Raw genomic sequence first — 18,138 nt, 5'->3', positions numbered from 1 at the left:
ATAATTCAGTAATTAAGCAAACAAGTAAGGTAAGAAAATGGCCACAATTACAAAATGGTGATGGCAGCATCATGCTTTGGGGTTGTCTTTCTTCACCGGGAAGTGGGGCCTTAGACAAGTGGAAGGAACAAGAAACAGTTTCAAATAGTTATCCGTCTAAGTACAAAACTGTCATATTTCAGCTAAAAGTTGAACAAATCTCGTGGGTAGCCTACTAGAACAACAAAAAAGTACTTGAGGTTAGACGAACATCGAATGGTGCCGCCATTTAACATGAGTTTGAAAGTGATTGGTTAATTTATTTCCTGTTTTGAATGGAGAAGAACATTTTGTTTGGTTAATTATGATTATATTATTTCAATTAGGGATGTTTGGAAACACTTTTTGAATTTAATTTAATTTTTAATTATTTTGCATCAAACCATATGTGCCACAACCATTAGGACCACTGATGTTAATACAATAATTATGGGGAGCACTGTAAACATTGGAAAAACACTGAAATTATTTAGCTCGGTCTCTTTTTCCCCCTGCACAAAAAACTGTATTTGAACCAGGGTGTGTAAACTTTTTATACTGATTGTAGTTATTTTGATAACAGCATCTGAAAGCGAGAGGATTATTTGATCATGAAATTTATGTTTGTCGAACTTTTTTGGCACCTTTTTACTTTTGCAGAAATAAAATTGGGTCAATACTTTTGCCAGTCTGTTTTAAACAAATGTATATGCACTTCTACTTAAGTATAGAGCCTGTTGAGGACATTATTCATCATTCTCAAATGCGGCGCCTCTAAGTGGCTAAAGCAGAAACACCCTTTATTAGAATTCATCGATTTCCGAGGTGCCATGAATGCAACGCCTGGCTGCCACTCAGTCATAAATTTGTCGTGAAGTTCAACAGCGTCATTTGGGGCGTCTCTCCACCAGGGGGCGCACCCCAGGAGAGGCTCCCAATCCAAGCCCATCCAAGCAACTTCTCCCGCACCATGAGCTGATTTGGTCCGGGACAGACGAGGGAAGATGGCGGCCACTGACCAGTCCCGGTCCGAAGCTGCTAAACAGCGACGACAGGATCAGCTACAGCGATGGCTGGGCTCGGAGACGGACCAGACAGACTCGGAAGCTCGGGATACCGCGAGCAGCTCGGGCACACGGCGGGCAAGGGTCCGCTTTGCCCAGGGAGCCGTGTTTATGGCTGCCTGCTCCGCCGGAGACCGGGAGGAGGTGGCGACGCTTCTCCGCCAGGGAGCTGACATCAACCACGCCAACGTAGACGGGCTAACTGCGCTCCACCAGGTCGGTTGAGTCACTTTGGAAACTGAACAGAACATTAGCAAAGAGGAGAAACGACGTTTAAAGCGTTGATGGGGGAAAAGGGTGAGCTGCGGGGGTAATCGAAACATTTCCGTTAGCCACTAGTGGCGCTTAAACTTCAGTCCATCACTTTGTTCTCTTTGGGCAATGTTTAAAAAAAAAACTATCCTCGTCATTCGCAGCGCCATATGTGTCCTGCTTAAACACTTTCTCTCACGGTGACGCCTTTAACGTCACATTTGTAGCAAACAAGCGGGTGAATTGCACTTTTTGGACATGACAAGTTCCTAATGGAGTGTGTTGGCTGATTGGATTCAATGGCTCGTTTTCATCAGCTGACTAAAAAACTCTTCACACTGTTCGCGATGTTTTTTTTGAGCCAAGGCATACATTTTAAATTAGAAAATTCCCACGGCATTTAAAAAGAATAACAATTCAAACTCTATGCGCAGCGTTTAAGAGAAATCTAAATTGGCAGGGCATTTAATTGTTCTGCTTGTCATGATAGATCAGTGCTGGCACATAGACGAAATAAGCTATTTTTTAGAACAAATTTCATAGCTTTAGAGTGAAATTGTATCATATCCATCTAAGGTTGGGAATCACTGCTCAATTATCAGAGTTTGATCATCCAAAACAACACATACACCAAAACTCTTTAAAAAAATAAAACAAGAATCCCTAATCTTAAAAACACATAAAACACATGCTGCAGCTATGTTATTCTGCACTTGAAGCCACTCTGCAAATCCTCACTGTCACACAAGTCATCAGTGATGCACTGTTTCCCCTTTTATTGCCATGCATCATGTCATAAACGCACCATTTGCCTTATAAAGCCTCCACACAAGCATGGATTCAGCCATAAATAATTTTTTTAACTGTTGTCATAGTCTTTTTATTGCATTTTCCCAAGTGAAGACAAATAACAACAACCCAGCCAATGCCCAAACGCAGCAATACAAAATATATAACCAACTAGGAATGCACGTACCGCAATTATCTGGCTGATTCTCAATCTTTAAACAGACAAACTTCTCTATCCCGATTCATATTTTTTCTCCATAACCAACAACATTCACCCTCTATGTTCCAGTCACTGAAAAATGAATGTGAAACAATGTCACCTTGTTGTTTTAAACTGTACCCGGTGCACCTCTAAAACTAACTAATGTCTACATACACATACACATACACATATATTCACAAATATGTATCCACACTTATAAAACATGCACACATATACAGTATGAGAACGCATACATATCCAAAAACAGGATTAAAAAGAAAATACTATGGGGGAGTCTATAATATAATAATACAATACAATACAATATAATATCCAAATTAATTGCAACTTATTGCAATTATAATTATTATAATTAACTGCAAATTAGCGTAAAATTGCTATTTAAGTGTCTGCAGTCTGCGCACTCAAAAAGGTTGTTCTGGCCCATATTTGCTGGGCCATGTGCACCCCTGTGATGTCATGCTCGGGGTTCAAAGCGGTCTTCCTGCCTCCTGATTGACTTGTATGGTTGTGTGTGGCAACAATATTCCGCCAACGGGCCCTCTTTTGGTTGAGTCACACGCGTCACCCAGTGTGGTCCCTCCGCAATGCTCCATCCCTTTCTCCAAGTGTTGCTCATCAGTTGCCGAGCGACCAGAATTAAATATAGTCGCGCACCCTCCAAACTTTCCGTCCCCCCCATCCAAAGCCTTTATGTCTTCTCCGCCATTTCTCGTTCCTCTGCCAGACCCTCCTCCTCCTCCTCCTTCTCCCCCGCTCGCCAATTCCCCATAGAGGGGACTTTTGGGAGTTCAAGATGAGGAAATGGAAAACTTTTCTTCAACAGCAGGAGCTGCTGTTGTCCAAGGCGCGTTCCACAATGAGTCACTTGATGAGCGAGGGGAAGGAGGCTGCGCGTTACCCCCTCGTAACATACAAAGGTGCCACAAGTACCCTCTGTTCATTCATCCAGCCTGATTACTCACACTGCTGCCCATCTGGAGGTCTTTTATTCGATACACCAAACTGGCAGGCTTGATTGGGACTATAAATGAGGAGGGAGGTTTGCAACAGCTTTGTGATTTAGCCCAAAAGCAAAGCCTCTTAGGTGGCTTAAGATGGCCTGATGGACAAGATTGAGCGTGGCTGCAGTGAGAAGCTGCTAAAGAGCAACAGTGCAGCAGCGGGGGTGCTCATGTCCAGTGATTTGTCAATTGGTTGGTCAGGGCGCAAAATGGGTCATGGAGAGGTTGCAAAAAAAGAAAATGACATGAGGTTCTCGGCTTATGAAGGCACTGACATATATATTTTGAGGTTACAAATGGCACACAATGCAGGCTAGTCATTTACTGCACGCTGTAAGAAGTCTTCATCGTGTTCCGTTACCAAATACCCGTTCGTACATCCCTTCGGCAGTATACGTAGTTTTACTCTTCTCACATGCTTTAAATAAATGTATACATCTCAGAACACATTCATTAAAGTAGGGCTGAACAATGAATCAAATAGACATCGCAATGTCATGGAATGCAATCTTTAAATCGCTCAGGCTGCAATGATGCATGACCAATCAAACCAAGACTAACCAAACATTTAAATCAATTAGATATGCCTGGACAGTGAAACACTCGCAATGGAGCTAACTCAATATACCGGATGCCAGAAGCGTGGACGCTAGTAAAACCCACGGACCTCGAAATTAATGGACAAACAATGCCGTCCAATCGGCGTACAGAGAAGTGAATTTGCATATTTGCATTTCTTCTTAACAAAAAAACATTCAATTTAAAGCAAAAAGAATGCTGTACAATAATTACAAGTGAAATTTATCCAAAAAGTCACTTGACTAATTGCAAATGTAGCTTGTTAGTGCACACCTCTGTTCACGAGTTCACTTTGTGACAACAGGAAAATGTTGGCGCTTTGAGACACATGTTGGGCTGTTGCCTCATGCTTTTGAGGGCTGACAACACATGGAGTCAACTAAAACTCAAGTCTGCCAACCACCGAGGCCTGACTGCACGGATTGTCGCTGTTGTTTCATGACTCAGATTTGTGAAATGCTGACAGAATGTTACGTGGCAAAAAAATGAATCCCATCAAATACATTCAACAGATGTTTATTCTAATCAATGGCATTGCAACTCAATGACGGCACTTCCTGTGTTATTGACCTTTTGGACAGGCAAAATGTGCAAAACTGTTTCCAGACGAATTTTGGTTCAAGGCGAGGGAGTTTAATTTGTAAAACACATTTCAGACACAAGACAATTCAAGGTGCTGTGCAAAAAAACATCCAAGCTGAATGTAAAAGCAAAACAGAGCATTTTGAACTAAACAACTGGAATTGAATGTGTTAACATACAACAAACATTACATTATACAACATAAAGGTTATGTCGTGAGAGATGACAATGACATTTTAAGTTTAAATAAAGAGCAGATGTACACGTGCAGACGGGCAGTTAAAAGTTGCAGTGCAGAATGAGGCTAAATGTGATTTACAGCAGCAAATAAGTCAAATTTTAGACCAACTTGTCATCACCAAAATTATTATTTTGTCACAATATTCCCATGTAATTGTTACAACAGATTAAATGTATCAGTATTCTGATTGTGCAGTGTACTCAAAAGGCCAAATGAAATGCATCGAAACCAGAAGTGCACTCAAGTGTTATTTAGACGGTGCAATAACGACTACAAGCATAGCCGATATACAACCGGCCACCAGATTAGGTACACCATCTTAAACTAATGAGATCCAGTACAAGGGATTGCTTACAATTCTTCCTTTACAAATAGGAGTGACAATTAACACGCTAGTTCACAGTCTCCATCCTGTTAGCCTCAGGAAAAATAGTGACATAGATTTGCTCAGTCACTCATGTGACATGCTGTTTTGCTTTGTCCTCGATGGCGTTTTGCAGCCCACTTTGCTGGAAGTAGACACAACAAATGAGCAGAACATTTATTCTTTTTGTGTTTAAAAATTAGTTTTTTTTTCCTCTTCGAACAACAAACCAAAATGTCCTCTCAACCAACACTCACTTCTGAATCTTCCTAACAAAGTATTTCGTGTTTTTGTCCTTTTGGCAGGCCTGCATCGATGAGAATGCCGAGATGGTTCAGTTTCTGGTGGAGAGCGGGAGCAACGTCAACACGGGCGACAATGAGGGCTGGACCCCCTTGCATGCCGCCGCGTCTTGTGGCTTCATCCAAATAGCCAAGTGAGTCTCCGACCCAATTTAGTCTATCCGCGTTGTGGTCGAGGACTTCCTTTTCAGGCAATCATTTCCTGTGAGCTTTGCACATCGCTGACTTGTTTGTGTGAATTTTTTTGAAGGTACTTGATCGAACACGGTGCCCACGTCGGAGCGGTGAACAGCGAAGGGGAACTTCCTCTTGACGTGGCCACGGAGGACCCCATGGAGAGACTGCTGAAAGCAGAGATCAAAAAGCAAGGTGATGTGCTGACATGACACCGTGTGCTTATAATGATCTTAAGACAGACTGACAAGTCACAAAATGTGTTGACAATGTCCATGCACTGATGCCAAATATTTTCTGACACAACCTTGTGAAATGTAACCATTTGTCTCAGTGTTAGGTTGTCATACTAGCTAGTTGAAAATAATTGCGATTCAAATGCGCTGTATTGCATCTGAGAACCAGCAATGTCTTTGTTGTTAAATTTGAATGGAATAATAATAGAAGATGGAGGGTGCAATTGCAATAGATTTTCTCTGGTTTTAGAATGAATCCATTCTGGCTGCAAACGGAAAGTGGGACATGGCAGGTCATATTTTAAGGGTTGGTCACTGTGTCCAGATGGCATCACAAATACGCTTTTTGTCATAGCTGGCAACTATGCTCACAGCATCAAGTACCCCTGCATAAATCTGATAAAATCCAGAACACTACTTGTATGCAAAAAGAAATCTGCCTTTACAACAATATGAATGTGGTGTTTATGTTGGCACAGTCAAAGAGGTATTTATTTGATGTGTATTTTTATTTAGACACTCATAGCTCAGTTTGTAGGGACTTGCCTGTCGGTTCGGAAGTCTGAATGTTTGACTCCTGTTGTAGGCCAAAAATGGAAATTAAGTCTGGCTGTTGTGGAGAAGTTTTCCACTTTTTTTTTGTTTGTTTGGTTTTGGGCAAGGCGAAAATGTTGCTAATTTGCTTAGGGATGTAACAGCAGCCCCCAGGCCGTGTTACTTTAGTTGTCCCTCTGCTGCCATGACCTGAGAGAACTGAATTGGGTTTTGTGTTCTGTGACGCATCTTGCCAATAAATACAACACAGCGTAAACAGAATTTCCCCTCTGGGCATCATAACTATCAGATCAAAACAAACGACCCAAAAATGCACATAGAGTATGTCCTTAGTAATGATGGCAATTAATACTAATCAAGCGCATCTCGACAGTTGGTCAGGATGCCAAATAGTCATCTGTCCCGCAACCAGCTGCAAAAGTTTTTTTGTCTCAGATACTACTGCCCCTTTTACAGACACAAGTTTTTCTCTTGAACGTGTACCTAAGTATAGGACTTTGGATGACTTGATTCCACACCGCTTCAAACGTTTTCAACTTTTGTTAATTCAATTCGTTGAAAGTTGCTTATGGTATTGAAGTCTGCAAATGGATAGATTCAATCATTGCTTGTATTCGCGTTACAGGAATTGACGTGGACCAGGCCCGAAAAGAAGAGGAGCGGATCATGCTTCAGGATGCCAAAGCGATGCGAGAAGATGGCGGCACTCTGACCCCTCACCCAAACACGAAGGCAACAGCTCTGCATGTCGCGGCAGCCAAAGGATACATTGAAGTTTTGAAGTGAGATTCTGATTTGGGTGGGTCAAAACCAGTTTTCTGGCCCTCGGAGTTCTTCATGGGGTCTGCGCTTTATGTCACGTGGAACAGGGTGCTGTTACAATGTGGGGTGGATGTGGACAGCCAGGACGCCGATGGTTGGTCGCCCCTGCATGCGGCGGCTCACTGGGGGCAGGAGGAGGTGTGCACGTTGCTTGCGGACCACATGTGCGACATGAGTGCCGTCAACAACGTGGTGAGCAGTTTACAAGCGAGCTTTCCTCGCCATTTGCCGCGTGACGTGTTAAGCCTTTGCTTCGGACCCACTCTGCGCTGTGAATGTCCTTGTAGGGCCAAACACCTTTAGATGTTGCTGATGAGAACCTAGTGGATACACTGGAGGAGCTACAGAAGAAACAGAATGCTGTGAGTGTGCCCGCACGCAGGCGACACAACTCTTATTTTGTCAGATGAAACTGATATGACTGATAATGCAAGAGTTCTGAATGTCCTCTGTGTTTATGTATGTTTATATTCTTCTTCAGCTACGCACCGAGAAAGAGAAACAGACTCCTGTCATCGAGACCAGCCTGCAAATCTCCACTGTACCAGCACGGACACGCAGGTCAGTGCCAATTAATCTGTTGCCTTGTCACCGTGGTGTTGAGCGGGCACAAACCTAAAATGAACCTGAGTAATGCCACTCTCCGTCCATGAGAGTAGGTCCACATGCATGAATAATAAAATCTCATACAAGAGCTACACAATAAAAAATGCCTTTACCAATAGATAATCTGTTTTGATGGACACAGTTGGAGGGGTTTTGATGCAACAATATTTGTTCCTTATTGTGGTTGTAGTTGCGGCGTTGTCTCTCTTGCCCCTGTCATAGCTAAATACGGCGACTAAAATAGGAGAAACACCTCTCGGAATGATTTGGTGTTGTAACCACAATGATTAATATTGAGAAATCAGAGCCAGTTATTGCAAATGTAATAATTTAATGTAACACACGGAGCTAATGGTGTATAAGCGGCACAAGAAAGCACAACTGAGATTTCCATGGCCATGCGGAGACTAATTGAACTGGAAATAGTGCGCAGAGAACCAAGGTCATTTTTGCTTCATAAATTTTGTTTGGAAACCATATTGATTGAAAACTAATGTTCCACTCTAATCCTGGGGTACCAAAAGTCTTGCCTGTTGGCCATTCAAAGCCAGCAACTGCTTTTTTTTTGCCTGTGCCATATTGTAAAAGCAAAATTAATCATGACCCACATCAGACAATGACAAAGAAGGATTAGCACCACGGGGAAAAAAATAATACAAAAGGTTGGCCTACATTGGATTGGTTTTAGCATAGTTAAACAAATGCTGAAGAATATTAAAATGCTATGGCGACTCAGAAAGTTAGACTTTTCAGTCCTAAAAATTGTATCATGACAGGTCAAGTGAGGGTGGAAAAAACAAGCTTTCCCCACTACCAGAATACAGTGGAAAATGTGAGCTATTTACAAATTTATTAGACATTAAACCACTTGTCCGGTCCAAAGGAATGGTTCATAAACACACAGTTTCCTACATTACAAGACAACTTTGCCTATGTTTTATTGCTCTAAATTTGATAAACAATGATAGTTTTCCACCCTGTGTGACGCACGTGGCACCTGATCTTCCCCTATTTATCATATCATATTTCTTGTGAACATGCAAACAAACCTGGGTCGACTGATCCTAATGCTAACCGCAGCTGAGACGGTGCTTTACCATGAACGTGTTTGGTTGAGTCAGCTAAGATTTCATGAACAGGTTGAACTTGCTTTGTTGTGCGGCACTCTTGAAGTCACAGAATTTCTTGAATGCAGTGCGTTGTGTAAAAAGTGAAACGCTGTGAGTACTTTCCCATTTTATGTTAGAACCTCATTCCATTGGGATATTTTACTCCCTCAATATTCACACACGGCACCCCATGATGATGTGAAAGTGTTTGTGTTTTGTTTTTTTTAGTGTTTGCAAATTTATTAAAAAACAAAAAATCACACGTACATAAGTATACACAGTCTTTGCCATGATGCTCCAAACTGATCTTAAGTGCGGCATGTTTCCACTGCTAATTGTGGTTCAGTTGAGTTCATTGGACATACATATTTTGGAAAGGTAAACCCCTGCCTATATAAGGCCACAATGTATGGCATAAAGTCGCAAGAACTGTCTCTAGACCGCCAAGACTTGGATTGTCTCGAGGCACAGATCCCAGCAAGCGGCAGAAAAACATCTGCTGCTTTGAATGATTCAATGAGGACAGTGGACTCCATCAACCATTGTTGTGTGTAGAATTTTGAGAGAAAATTTAAGTGATTCCATTTTGGGGATGGAGCTGTAACATAAAATGTGAAAAAAGGTTAAACACTGTGAGTACTAATCCACTTGGAAGTACAAACAAGGCGTGTCCTATGTGACATCTATTGAGTTGATGTTCAGATTTTTCAGCAGTCAACACGAACCATTTTTGGCTTAAACCAGAGGTGCCCGAGTCCGGACCGCAAGAGGCCCTATCCAGCCTGTTTTAGATTCCTCCTTCTTCCAACAAACGTGATTCAAAAGATCAGTTTAGCAGCAAGCTCTGAGAAGCCTGATAATGATTCCAATCATCTAAATCAGGTGTGTTGGAAAGATCGAGACCTCTAAAGCAGGCTGCATAGGGGATCTCGTGGACTGGACTTGGCCACCCCTGGCTTAAGCAGTCCTCCTGCTCATTTAGAAAAATCACCACAACCTTAAATGAATCACTCACAGGACTTTCCCCCCCTCCCTTTTTTTTTTTTTTTTTTTTTTTTTTTTTTTAGGTGAATCTGTATCCAATGTCAACAAATGAAAAAGCTGTATTAAGTATAGTTACAAATATAAACAATGTATTTCACTGGACTTCTCAATTTTATCTGTGATTCCAAGTGCACTAGTTTCACCAACCCTTTGACAAGTCATAAATATTTTAATATTCTTTTTACATATTGAGAAATGAAGTACTACCGTTACTAATAACTTGAACATATTGAGACCTTCTTGACAGTGTGGCAGACAATCAACCATGATGTTTATTTTAAAACATCTAATACAAAGTGTCAATCAAACGTAACCAATTTCATTTTTAAAGTCCGAATTACTGCTACAGTCCCAGTGTACTTAATGAAGTGGTCGCAGTCTCACTGTGGTTGCCCAACTTAAGTCTCACACGTGTTGATTGGTGTGCGCTCCTTGTAATTGGCTGCACATGGAACTGATTAGCTGTCGGCATGCCACCTGTGTCTCCACTCCCTCAGAACTTCAATCTCGCGCATGAGCAGCAGGGAAAAAATCTGCCTCCATGAGCGGGAGAAGCACCCGCCACCTGCCCTGCAGAGCAGCCCCGCGGAGGACGACGAGGACGAAGGCCAGACCTCACGCGGCCAGTCGCAAAACCAGCCCAAAGCCTCCAGCAGCTCCAGCTCGGAGGAGGAGAGCGAATCAGAGAGTGACGCAGAGTCTGGTGAGAGACGTTTCCCCACCTATGAATTGAAGCGCTTTACATGCGATTGATACGTAATCCCTGACTTTTGCATGGCTGCAGAGAAAGCAAAAAACCGAGAGATCATAAACAACTTGAACAACAAACGCAACACGAGCAGCCTCCTTCCTACCTCCATGCCCGCAGGCACCGCTGCAAACCAAGTCAAAAAGGTACAAAATGATTTGATTTATATCAGAACAAAGGTTTACAACCTTTTATTTAGTTTTTATTTATTTATATTAATTGTATTTTTTTTTCCTGTTCATAAATGTTTAAAATTTGGAAATATCGCACTAACCAGATAAGATGCGTATTCTGATTGGCCGTTTCAAAAATGTGTTTTACAAGGTTTACTGAAATTGTCCTTTTATAGCGTTTGTGGTTAGCATTTATGGTGGGTAATTTTAGTTGACTTATTTGAAAGTAACCATCAGCCAAGTTTCTTTTTTTTTTTTTCAGACTTCAAAATTGTGTCTTCTCTTTAGCGCTCTGATAAATCAACACTTGAGTTTTGGCAACGGCACAAAAATAATTCTGCCCCCTACTGAATAACAGGAGCCAAGCAAACCCGCAGCCCCTGAGGCTCCAGGTTCGTGGAGAACATCACTGAGGAAAGCAGGCAGCTCTGTGACTCTGGGCTCAGCTGGACTGTCTGATTCCATCCCAGACCAGAACAAGCCTCCAGAGTCAGGCCTGGGGATGACCCGCTCAGCCTCCAGTCCCCGTCTCAGCTCTGAGACTGAGCCCAAGGTACGAAACAGAAACTTTGTCCATCTATGCACACTCTTCTTATTTTCTAAACGTATCATTTGTTTTTTTTTTACAGGAACCAAGACTTGCTCGGGTTCCTCCTATTCCAACAAGGCGACTCTTCAGTATTCCAGACAGTTGCTCTGACAACTCCAACAGGTGGGTCTCGACTCTCCCGCTTTTCCGCACTTGTGACCAGCATGGTTTTTCTCACGGCATTCGCTCCCTTGTTCACCTCGTCTTCTGTGTCAGTTGGCTGAGTCGTAGCTCATCCTACACCCGCCGCCTCCACAGCCAATCAGGGAATGATATCACTAGCTCCAACCCCTGTTTGCCTCGCAGGTCGGTCATGGACGCCCAATTTGTGTTTGTGTGCATTGTTTGTGCTTAATTTGGTGGCGTTGCACCTTATCACATCTTGTGTGCGCTTCAGTCCAGAAGTCTTATTCTCTTTTTATTTACAGCTCTTCTTATGGAAGGAGACTGGATGAAGTCAGTGTGAACTCAGGGAGCACAGGAAGCGCATCTGGACTCAGTCGCCTTAACAGTGCTTTGGCACAGAGGTGTGTATTCACTTAGGCCATGTAAACTGAAATTCACACAAAAAAAAATTGATGCATTTTCTTTTTATATTCAACATGCAAAGTCATTGTCAACTAAAAAACTGATTAAGACTTTCCTGTAACATTTAAGTGTAGACTGGATAAGTAGCTTTTTTTTTTACTTCTTGCAATATGCAACATTCTAACTCCTTAGTTGACTTAAAACAGACTTCCTGTGTCGAAGTTGCAAATGGTAAATTTGAAACTTGTCTGTGTTCAACCGCAATTTCATCAGAGCCGCAGCTGACATGAAACAAATTGTTAGTCAAGTAAGAATCCACATGAAGTATGTGCTGTTTCCCAGACACAAAAAGAAAAGCAACAAGTTGTGGTGAATATTTGGCCATTCACACAAAAAAAGACAACTTTTAACCATGTAGATTGGTTACCAGACAAGCTAACATTTCGCCATTCGGCTTCTTTGTGGGTACTTTCTGTTTTTGGGTGGGGGGGGGGGCGTTTGGTAACCTCCAGTGCCTTGTGGCATCATGCTGCCCCTCAAAGGTCAGTCTGGGTATTACGACTGTATGTTAGTGGTGTCCTGTGTTGGTCATCTTGAGTACACACACGCACAATTGGAGCAATAAGCATGATTTATTTTTCCCTCTTCACGTTGTGGGATTGGCATATTTGAAAAATCGGTTAAGGTAATAAAATATACGTGTGTCCACTGCTTTAATAGCTGAAATGACCTTCGATTAATTATACATTGTCATGCATGTATACGATCACGGTTGGATGATATGAAATATCTTCCATCTCATAGTACCTTCTTTATCTTTAGACTTCCTCAGGAACAGACTACAAAGGATCAGTCGGCGTTGGACACCAGCTCCAACCCTCAGAACACGACAGGCCCAGAATCCGAGACCAAGCAGCGGCGCAAGTGAGTCAACACAGTCTGTGGAACAATATTCTTGGTGTCACGTTGGTGATTAACTTGATTTGTTTTGTTTTTTTACCACATTTAGGTCCTACCTGACACCAGTGCGGGATGAGGAGGCAGAGGCACAGAGGAAAGCTCGCTCAAGACACGCGCGGCAATCTCGTCGCTCCACTCAGGTACATCGCAGCTCAAAAGACGACAGGATTTGTGACAGCACATCCAGCGGGGGAGTCTTACGCAAATGCCACTCTGTGATTGGAAGGGGGTGACGCTGACAGATCTGCAGGAAGCTGAGAAGACCATGAAGACCATGAAGCAGGACAACAAAGTGCGAGAAAAGGAAGAAGATGAGAAGGAAAAAGAGAGAGAAGCCAAGTCTAAGAAGGGAGAAGAAGGGGTGAGCTGGTTTTCTTCTTGTAGTTCCGCGATTGACGCTGCTTATTCGTGTCAGGTGACCTCACAACACCGCAAAAACTCTGATCTGCAGGAGGTGAGCTGGAGGTCTCGAATAGCAAGCCTGCAGAAGTCTGACCTGTTGGGCCTCACGCAGCCCGCTGGCACCCCTCGGCCTCAGACCGCCGATGGGAGAGGTTGGTTCTCCATTTGTCTTTCCAAACGAAACTACTTGCCCCACCTCAGTATTATGATTTAATAATTTATCTCGTCACTATAAATAACTTATTTTTAAAAATATTAAGCCTACTCACCCCTAAAGATGCCGCCTCTGCGGTTTTAAAAATTGCATTCAACTACAATGTCGACTTTTGAATTTGATTAATTGTTCACCATTGTTGAAGTACTTTGCTTTAAACAACTGGCTTCATTCCAGCGACTGAGGCCAGTGCCGGGGAGAGTGAGTCTGAGCGATGGGCCCTGGAGCGCAGGGAGAGGAGACAAGCTCGAGCCAGGAGGAAGGCTCAGAGGAGCGGGGAGGTATATTTAGATCTTGATAGAATATAAAAGAAAACAGCACCTGGGAAGGGTTTTATTAAAAAAAAATACTCTTGTCATCTCAAGCTTGATGACAATGATCCCAACGGGGAGGAAGAATTTTCAGGCAGCCGTCTGGATCCGCAGGTGCGTGTACTTTATTTGTGCTCTCCACGGACCCGTAACCAAAGACACCACTCATAACTTGTCGGCCTGTCTCCTCTGTTTACAGTCAAACCAGCTCTTGGGTTCCAGGTATGACTCACACTTATGACATGTTTCCTCCTCCTGTCAGCACTCCAATCGATGCGTCTCTCACTTCCATTCTCGTCCACTCAGGTCCAATGTGCCTTGTAATGAAAGCGGCGAGAGCAAGGATTTCAAAAAGGTCAGCAGACGTGTTATTTTTAGTTCTCATCTTTTTCTAATCATTGTTATAAGTATGTCCTATTTGATCTTAGCTTTTTGAGGAGGTGACCAGAGAAAACGGTCAGCTGCAGTCTCAGCTGCAGGACACGCAGAGGATTGTCAGTCAGACCAGGCTGGATCTCGAAAAGGCCACACAGGTGCCGAATTACAAAACACACACTAGATGACACACTATTAGCTGTGTGGCAAATCAGGGCAGCATCGTTTGTGGAGGTGGATCCATTACGTTCCTTCCAGATACACATATGGAGCACTATGATAATGGGATTTGTATTTCAACTATTGGGCATTTTTCTACGTTTATCATTGTGATTTAGGAATTATGGCAAGTATCACAAGAACACAACTTTCTTTGAAATGAAAAGCATTCATTCAGTCTTTGTGCATGTAAAACTGAGTTCTGAGACTGTTAGCGAACCAAAGCGATTTGTTTTAATGGGGGGGTCCGTTCAAATCCCCAAACCGTGTTTTTTATGGGTTCTATGTGTTCTGTTTCATAAATATATAAATGAAAAATGTTTAACGACTGAAGTTGAGATTTTCTTTCCCCCAAGAGTGCCTAATTGCTGTCACCGAATTTTAAGTCTCTGCTTGCATTCTTTTGTTTTTGATATTTTCGTTCTTTTTTTTCCAGCAGTAACATAAGCATTCCCACCTGCATTATCATTTGCAGTTTTCAATTTTTCCTCTTCTGGGCCATTTTGGGGGTTTTATTTTATAGCAAGTAATACATTCAGCAAATTGTGCGATAAAGCACACGCATTCAGCGAGAGTGCCAAGATTGTTAAATGACATTTGTAAACCAAAGCTGTTTTTTTTTTTTTTTCTCCCCCGTGAACAGGCTTCTTCTTAACTCATTCATTGCCATTGACGAGTATAGTCGTCAAATAGTACATTTCCTTTATCTGGGCTGGTCGTGAATGAGTTAATCAAAGTTTCCGCTCAACTTAAAAAAATCTCAGCATGTGCATTTAATTCCCTTACTTAGTCTAATCATTAACGTTATATAATTGTTTACGCTCTGACTTTGTTCCATGCCAGAGACAAGAACGCTTCACTGACTGTTCAGCCCTGTTGGACCTTGAGAGAAAGGTAAACTATCCTCACTTGTTTTCCTCACCCGTTTTGTGCATTTCTGTGGCCTTCTTTTGCCTCACTACTGCCACTTCCCTGCGCTCTCACTGTTTACACTCCCCCTCTCCCATAACCACTTTGCATCACTCACTCAACTTTCACGGGCCCTCGTCACTTCCACTCCTCCTTTCGTGTTCCCCTGACACCATAGGATCGCAGGATGTTGGAACGGCGGATGGCAGATCTGGAGGAGGAGCTGAAGGTGAGCCCCCGCGTGTGCATTTGCATGCTGCCACTTGGTTAGCTTTGCTTTAGCGTATGTCGTTAAGCAGCATTTGTGGGCATGATTTTCAGCAAATGGAAATGCTTTTCACTTTTTGAGGTACGATATGCAATGGGAAATAATCGTTATACTGTTTTACTCCAATTCTTAACTGCATTTCTTTGACCAAATTCTCTACCAACAATATCACACAAATATCATTCCATAAGATCAAAATTCATGGTGCGTTGTACTTGGGAAGTGGCGGTTCCAACAAGAAGCAGCATTTTGACATTCATCTTTGGGGGGGAATCTTGTCTCAATGCTAGTACAATACAACAGCTGATTCAGAAATTATTTAATTGAAAGATCTCCCGCTGTAGCGGTTCACTTGTTATTCCACTCAAGCTCTTTGAAACTTATTCTGTGATTAAGGGCTATTATACGTCAACTTTACATTTTTGGTTGTAAATATTGAACACATTTAATACTTAAGATTGTTGGCCTCAGCAAATTCACTCTCAACACCCCGCAGAAAAACAAAATCTGCCGGTTGTCATCGTTGATCTGAAGGGGGGAGTTGGCGTCATTGAAGACTTTCAGTTGTCCTTCGGGGTGATTGTGACTTTGTCCAAGCAATTGGCTGGCAACAAGTCCAGATGTAACCTGTAACACAACCATGACCCTAATGAGGAAAATCTGTTTGCCAAATGGATGGAATAAATTTTTAAATTGGTACTCGACCATACATTGCCAAACAAAAGGCGAAGAAGTGGCCCCTGTGAGTACCGTCACAGTAAGCAGCAGGTTGAGAGCGGGAAAAAAGGCATAGAAGTGGAACCCTTTTGAAACGTATTGGCGATTCATGGAGGCGCATTTAAGTCCATCTGGAAAGGTTAATGTGCATTTTGAGCCCATACTGAAATTATGCCCAAAAGCTAAAAATACTCCTGACTTTTTTTTGAGTCATGCAAATCTCAATATAATAAATGTGGCTTTTTCCCCCCACCAGGTTCTGGTTGACCTGAGAGCAGACAACCAGCGGCTGAAGGATGAGAATGGAGCACTGATCCGCGTCATCAGCAAACTCTCCAAATAGACAGCGATGGCACGAGCCACAAAAAGCAGGGACCCTCCTTCTCCTCTGCCTCCTCCTTCCTTCAATCCCTCCACACATTCCTCCCCAAGAGCAAGAGGAGGGGGGGAAGCCAACTTTTGACTTGGCTTGTGATGCCGTTCAAACAGCTGGAGTGGCTTTTGTGTGCCTTGTTGTGTCTGTTTGTCACAGGAAGAAGCATTTTGGTGTGACTGACCGGTCCCACAGATGCCAAAATGTCCGCATTGGAGGGGGGCGTCCGCGCTCCTCCGTGCGCGTCCTGTACGCCTTTAATGGCGCACGAGACCGATAGGTCTTAAATCTCCCACTTGGTATTTAATTTTTGTGAACACATTTGCATCACACATTCACACGTTTGTCTTGCTGGCCGTCCTGAGTTGGTGTTAACAGAATTTCTACAAGATTCAGCCAAAAGCGGTCGTCTCACAACATGCAAGTGTTTGAACCCACCTACCTCTCCACCTATGCACCCCCCTTTATTCCTAAGTTTTGTTTTATTTTATTTTTTTTACCACACACTCCTCCATATGCTATTAAATGGAAAGACCACAAAACCAGGTCATGGCACTTTACTATTCTGCAAAGCAATAACAAAATTGCTGTTCAGTTGACCCCTGTTAAGCTATGAATGTTTTTTTTATCATTGATATAAATGTCATAGTTTTTCATTGTAAATTTCTCTCTTCCACGAGAGTGTGATTTTGTATATTACATGTGTATAAATATTAGTCCTATCATACCCTTTTGGAAGTAAACCGTCATGTAACCCTTCCTTCACATGTTGGTTTTCTAATATATTAAAATGGATGTCTGCACCCCCAAAGAAACGTCGTACCTTGTTTGAAATGTACATGGAGAGGACTTCAGCATCTCGATTGAGTCCTGGAATCTCAACATGGTGCAATCATGTTGCTCACTTGTAATTTGTGGTTGCATGGTTTACTGCGCTCTCGTTTGCACGCACTCTATGCATTGTTCTTTGTTTTCCTCTTTTTTTTTTTCTTTTTTTTTTAAGACTTGCATTTAAAGTTCAAGTCACCACCACGTGTTTTTTGCAGGAAGTGAACACAATGTCTTCTGAGCTTCAGTGCGTGAAGATCCATCAGTTTTGATCTCGTGAGCAAAGTAACGGACCACTGTCCTGCAGGCTAGACAACAAGCAGAGCTCCTAATAAGGAAGGAGCTCTCTGTAAATATCCCGAAGGTCTGAGAAAGGCAGGGGAGCAGGGAGGAAGAGGGGAGCGGATGGATCACGACCTTATATGGGCAAAGCACTGCTTTTCCCATGGTTTGCGCCGCCGACCCCCTCAGCGGTTGATTCCAGATGTTGCACAAACGGCTCCCTGGCGCCACCACGAGGTGCACCAAAGGTTGAGCTTTGGTTTAACGGCCTTTCGCCT

The 18,138-nt window shown here is 42.7% G+C and overlaps 1 protein-coding gene across 3 annotated transcripts; it reads left to right on the top strand.

Annotated features, from left to right (window-relative positions):
* Positions 1-899: 899 nt before the first annotated feature.
* LOC148335051 (protein phosphatase 1 regulatory subunit 12A) lies at positions 900-17,589 on the top strand. Of its 3 annotated transcripts, XM_088298790.1 has the most exons (25): positions 900-1,298; positions 5,422-5,552; positions 5,669-5,787; positions 7,009-7,165; positions 7,253-7,397; positions 7,493-7,567; positions 7,687-7,766; positions 10,462-10,667; positions 10,749-10,858; positions 11,244-11,438; positions 11,515-11,597; positions 11,691-11,780; positions 11,903-12,001; positions 12,825-12,926; positions 13,012-13,102; positions 13,189-13,323; positions 13,414-13,516; positions 13,756-13,859; positions 13,944-14,003; positions 14,089-14,111; positions 14,196-14,244; positions 14,318-14,422; positions 15,327-15,377; positions 15,571-15,621; positions 16,634-17,589. In XM_088298790.1, the coding sequence occupies exons 1-25, from the start codon at positions 1,023-1,025 to the stop codon at positions 16,718-16,720; spliced, it is 2,727 nt and encodes a 908-aa protein (XP_088154916.1). In that variant the 5' UTR covers positions 900-1,022; the 3' UTR covers positions 16,721-17,589. The 3 variants fall into 3 exon arrangements, with proteins under 3 accessions (XP_088154916.1, XP_088154919.1, XP_088154918.1); XM_088298793.1 differs by lacking the exon at positions 11,691-11,780; XM_088298792.1 differs by lacking the exon at positions 15,571-15,621.
* Positions 17,590-18,138: the final 549 nt, after the last annotated feature.

This window comes from Idiotropiscis lumnitzeri, chromosome 6 (assembly GCF_059441095.1).
Source record: "Idiotropiscis lumnitzeri isolate Australia: NSW breed Sydney's pygmy pipehorse chromosome 6, RoL_Ilum_1.0, whole genome shotgun sequence".
In the NCBI taxonomy this organism is placed as follows: Eukaryota; Metazoa; Chordata; class Actinopteri; order Syngnathiformes; family Syngnathidae; genus Idiotropiscis; species Idiotropiscis lumnitzeri.
Note: the sequence above shows the minus strand (reverse complement) of the source record. Positions and strands in the feature narration are given on the sequence as shown.

What these genes read in the sequence shown, in the direction of transcription:
- LOC148335051 (XM_088298790.1), top strand. Translation starts at nt 1,023, where the DNA reads ATGGCGGCCACTGACCAGTCCCGGTCCGAAGCTGCTAAACAGCGACGA. An exon ending in TACAGAAGAAACAGAATGCT is followed by an intron (nt 7,568 to 7,686) that starts GTGAGTGTGCCC and finishes ATTCTTCTTCAG; the next exon opens with CTACGCACCGAGAAAGAGAA. An exon ending in TGTTGGACCTTGAGAGAAAG is followed by an intron (nt 15,378 to 15,570) that starts GTAAACTATCCT and finishes CTGACACCATAG; the next exon opens with GATCGCAGGATGTTGGAACG.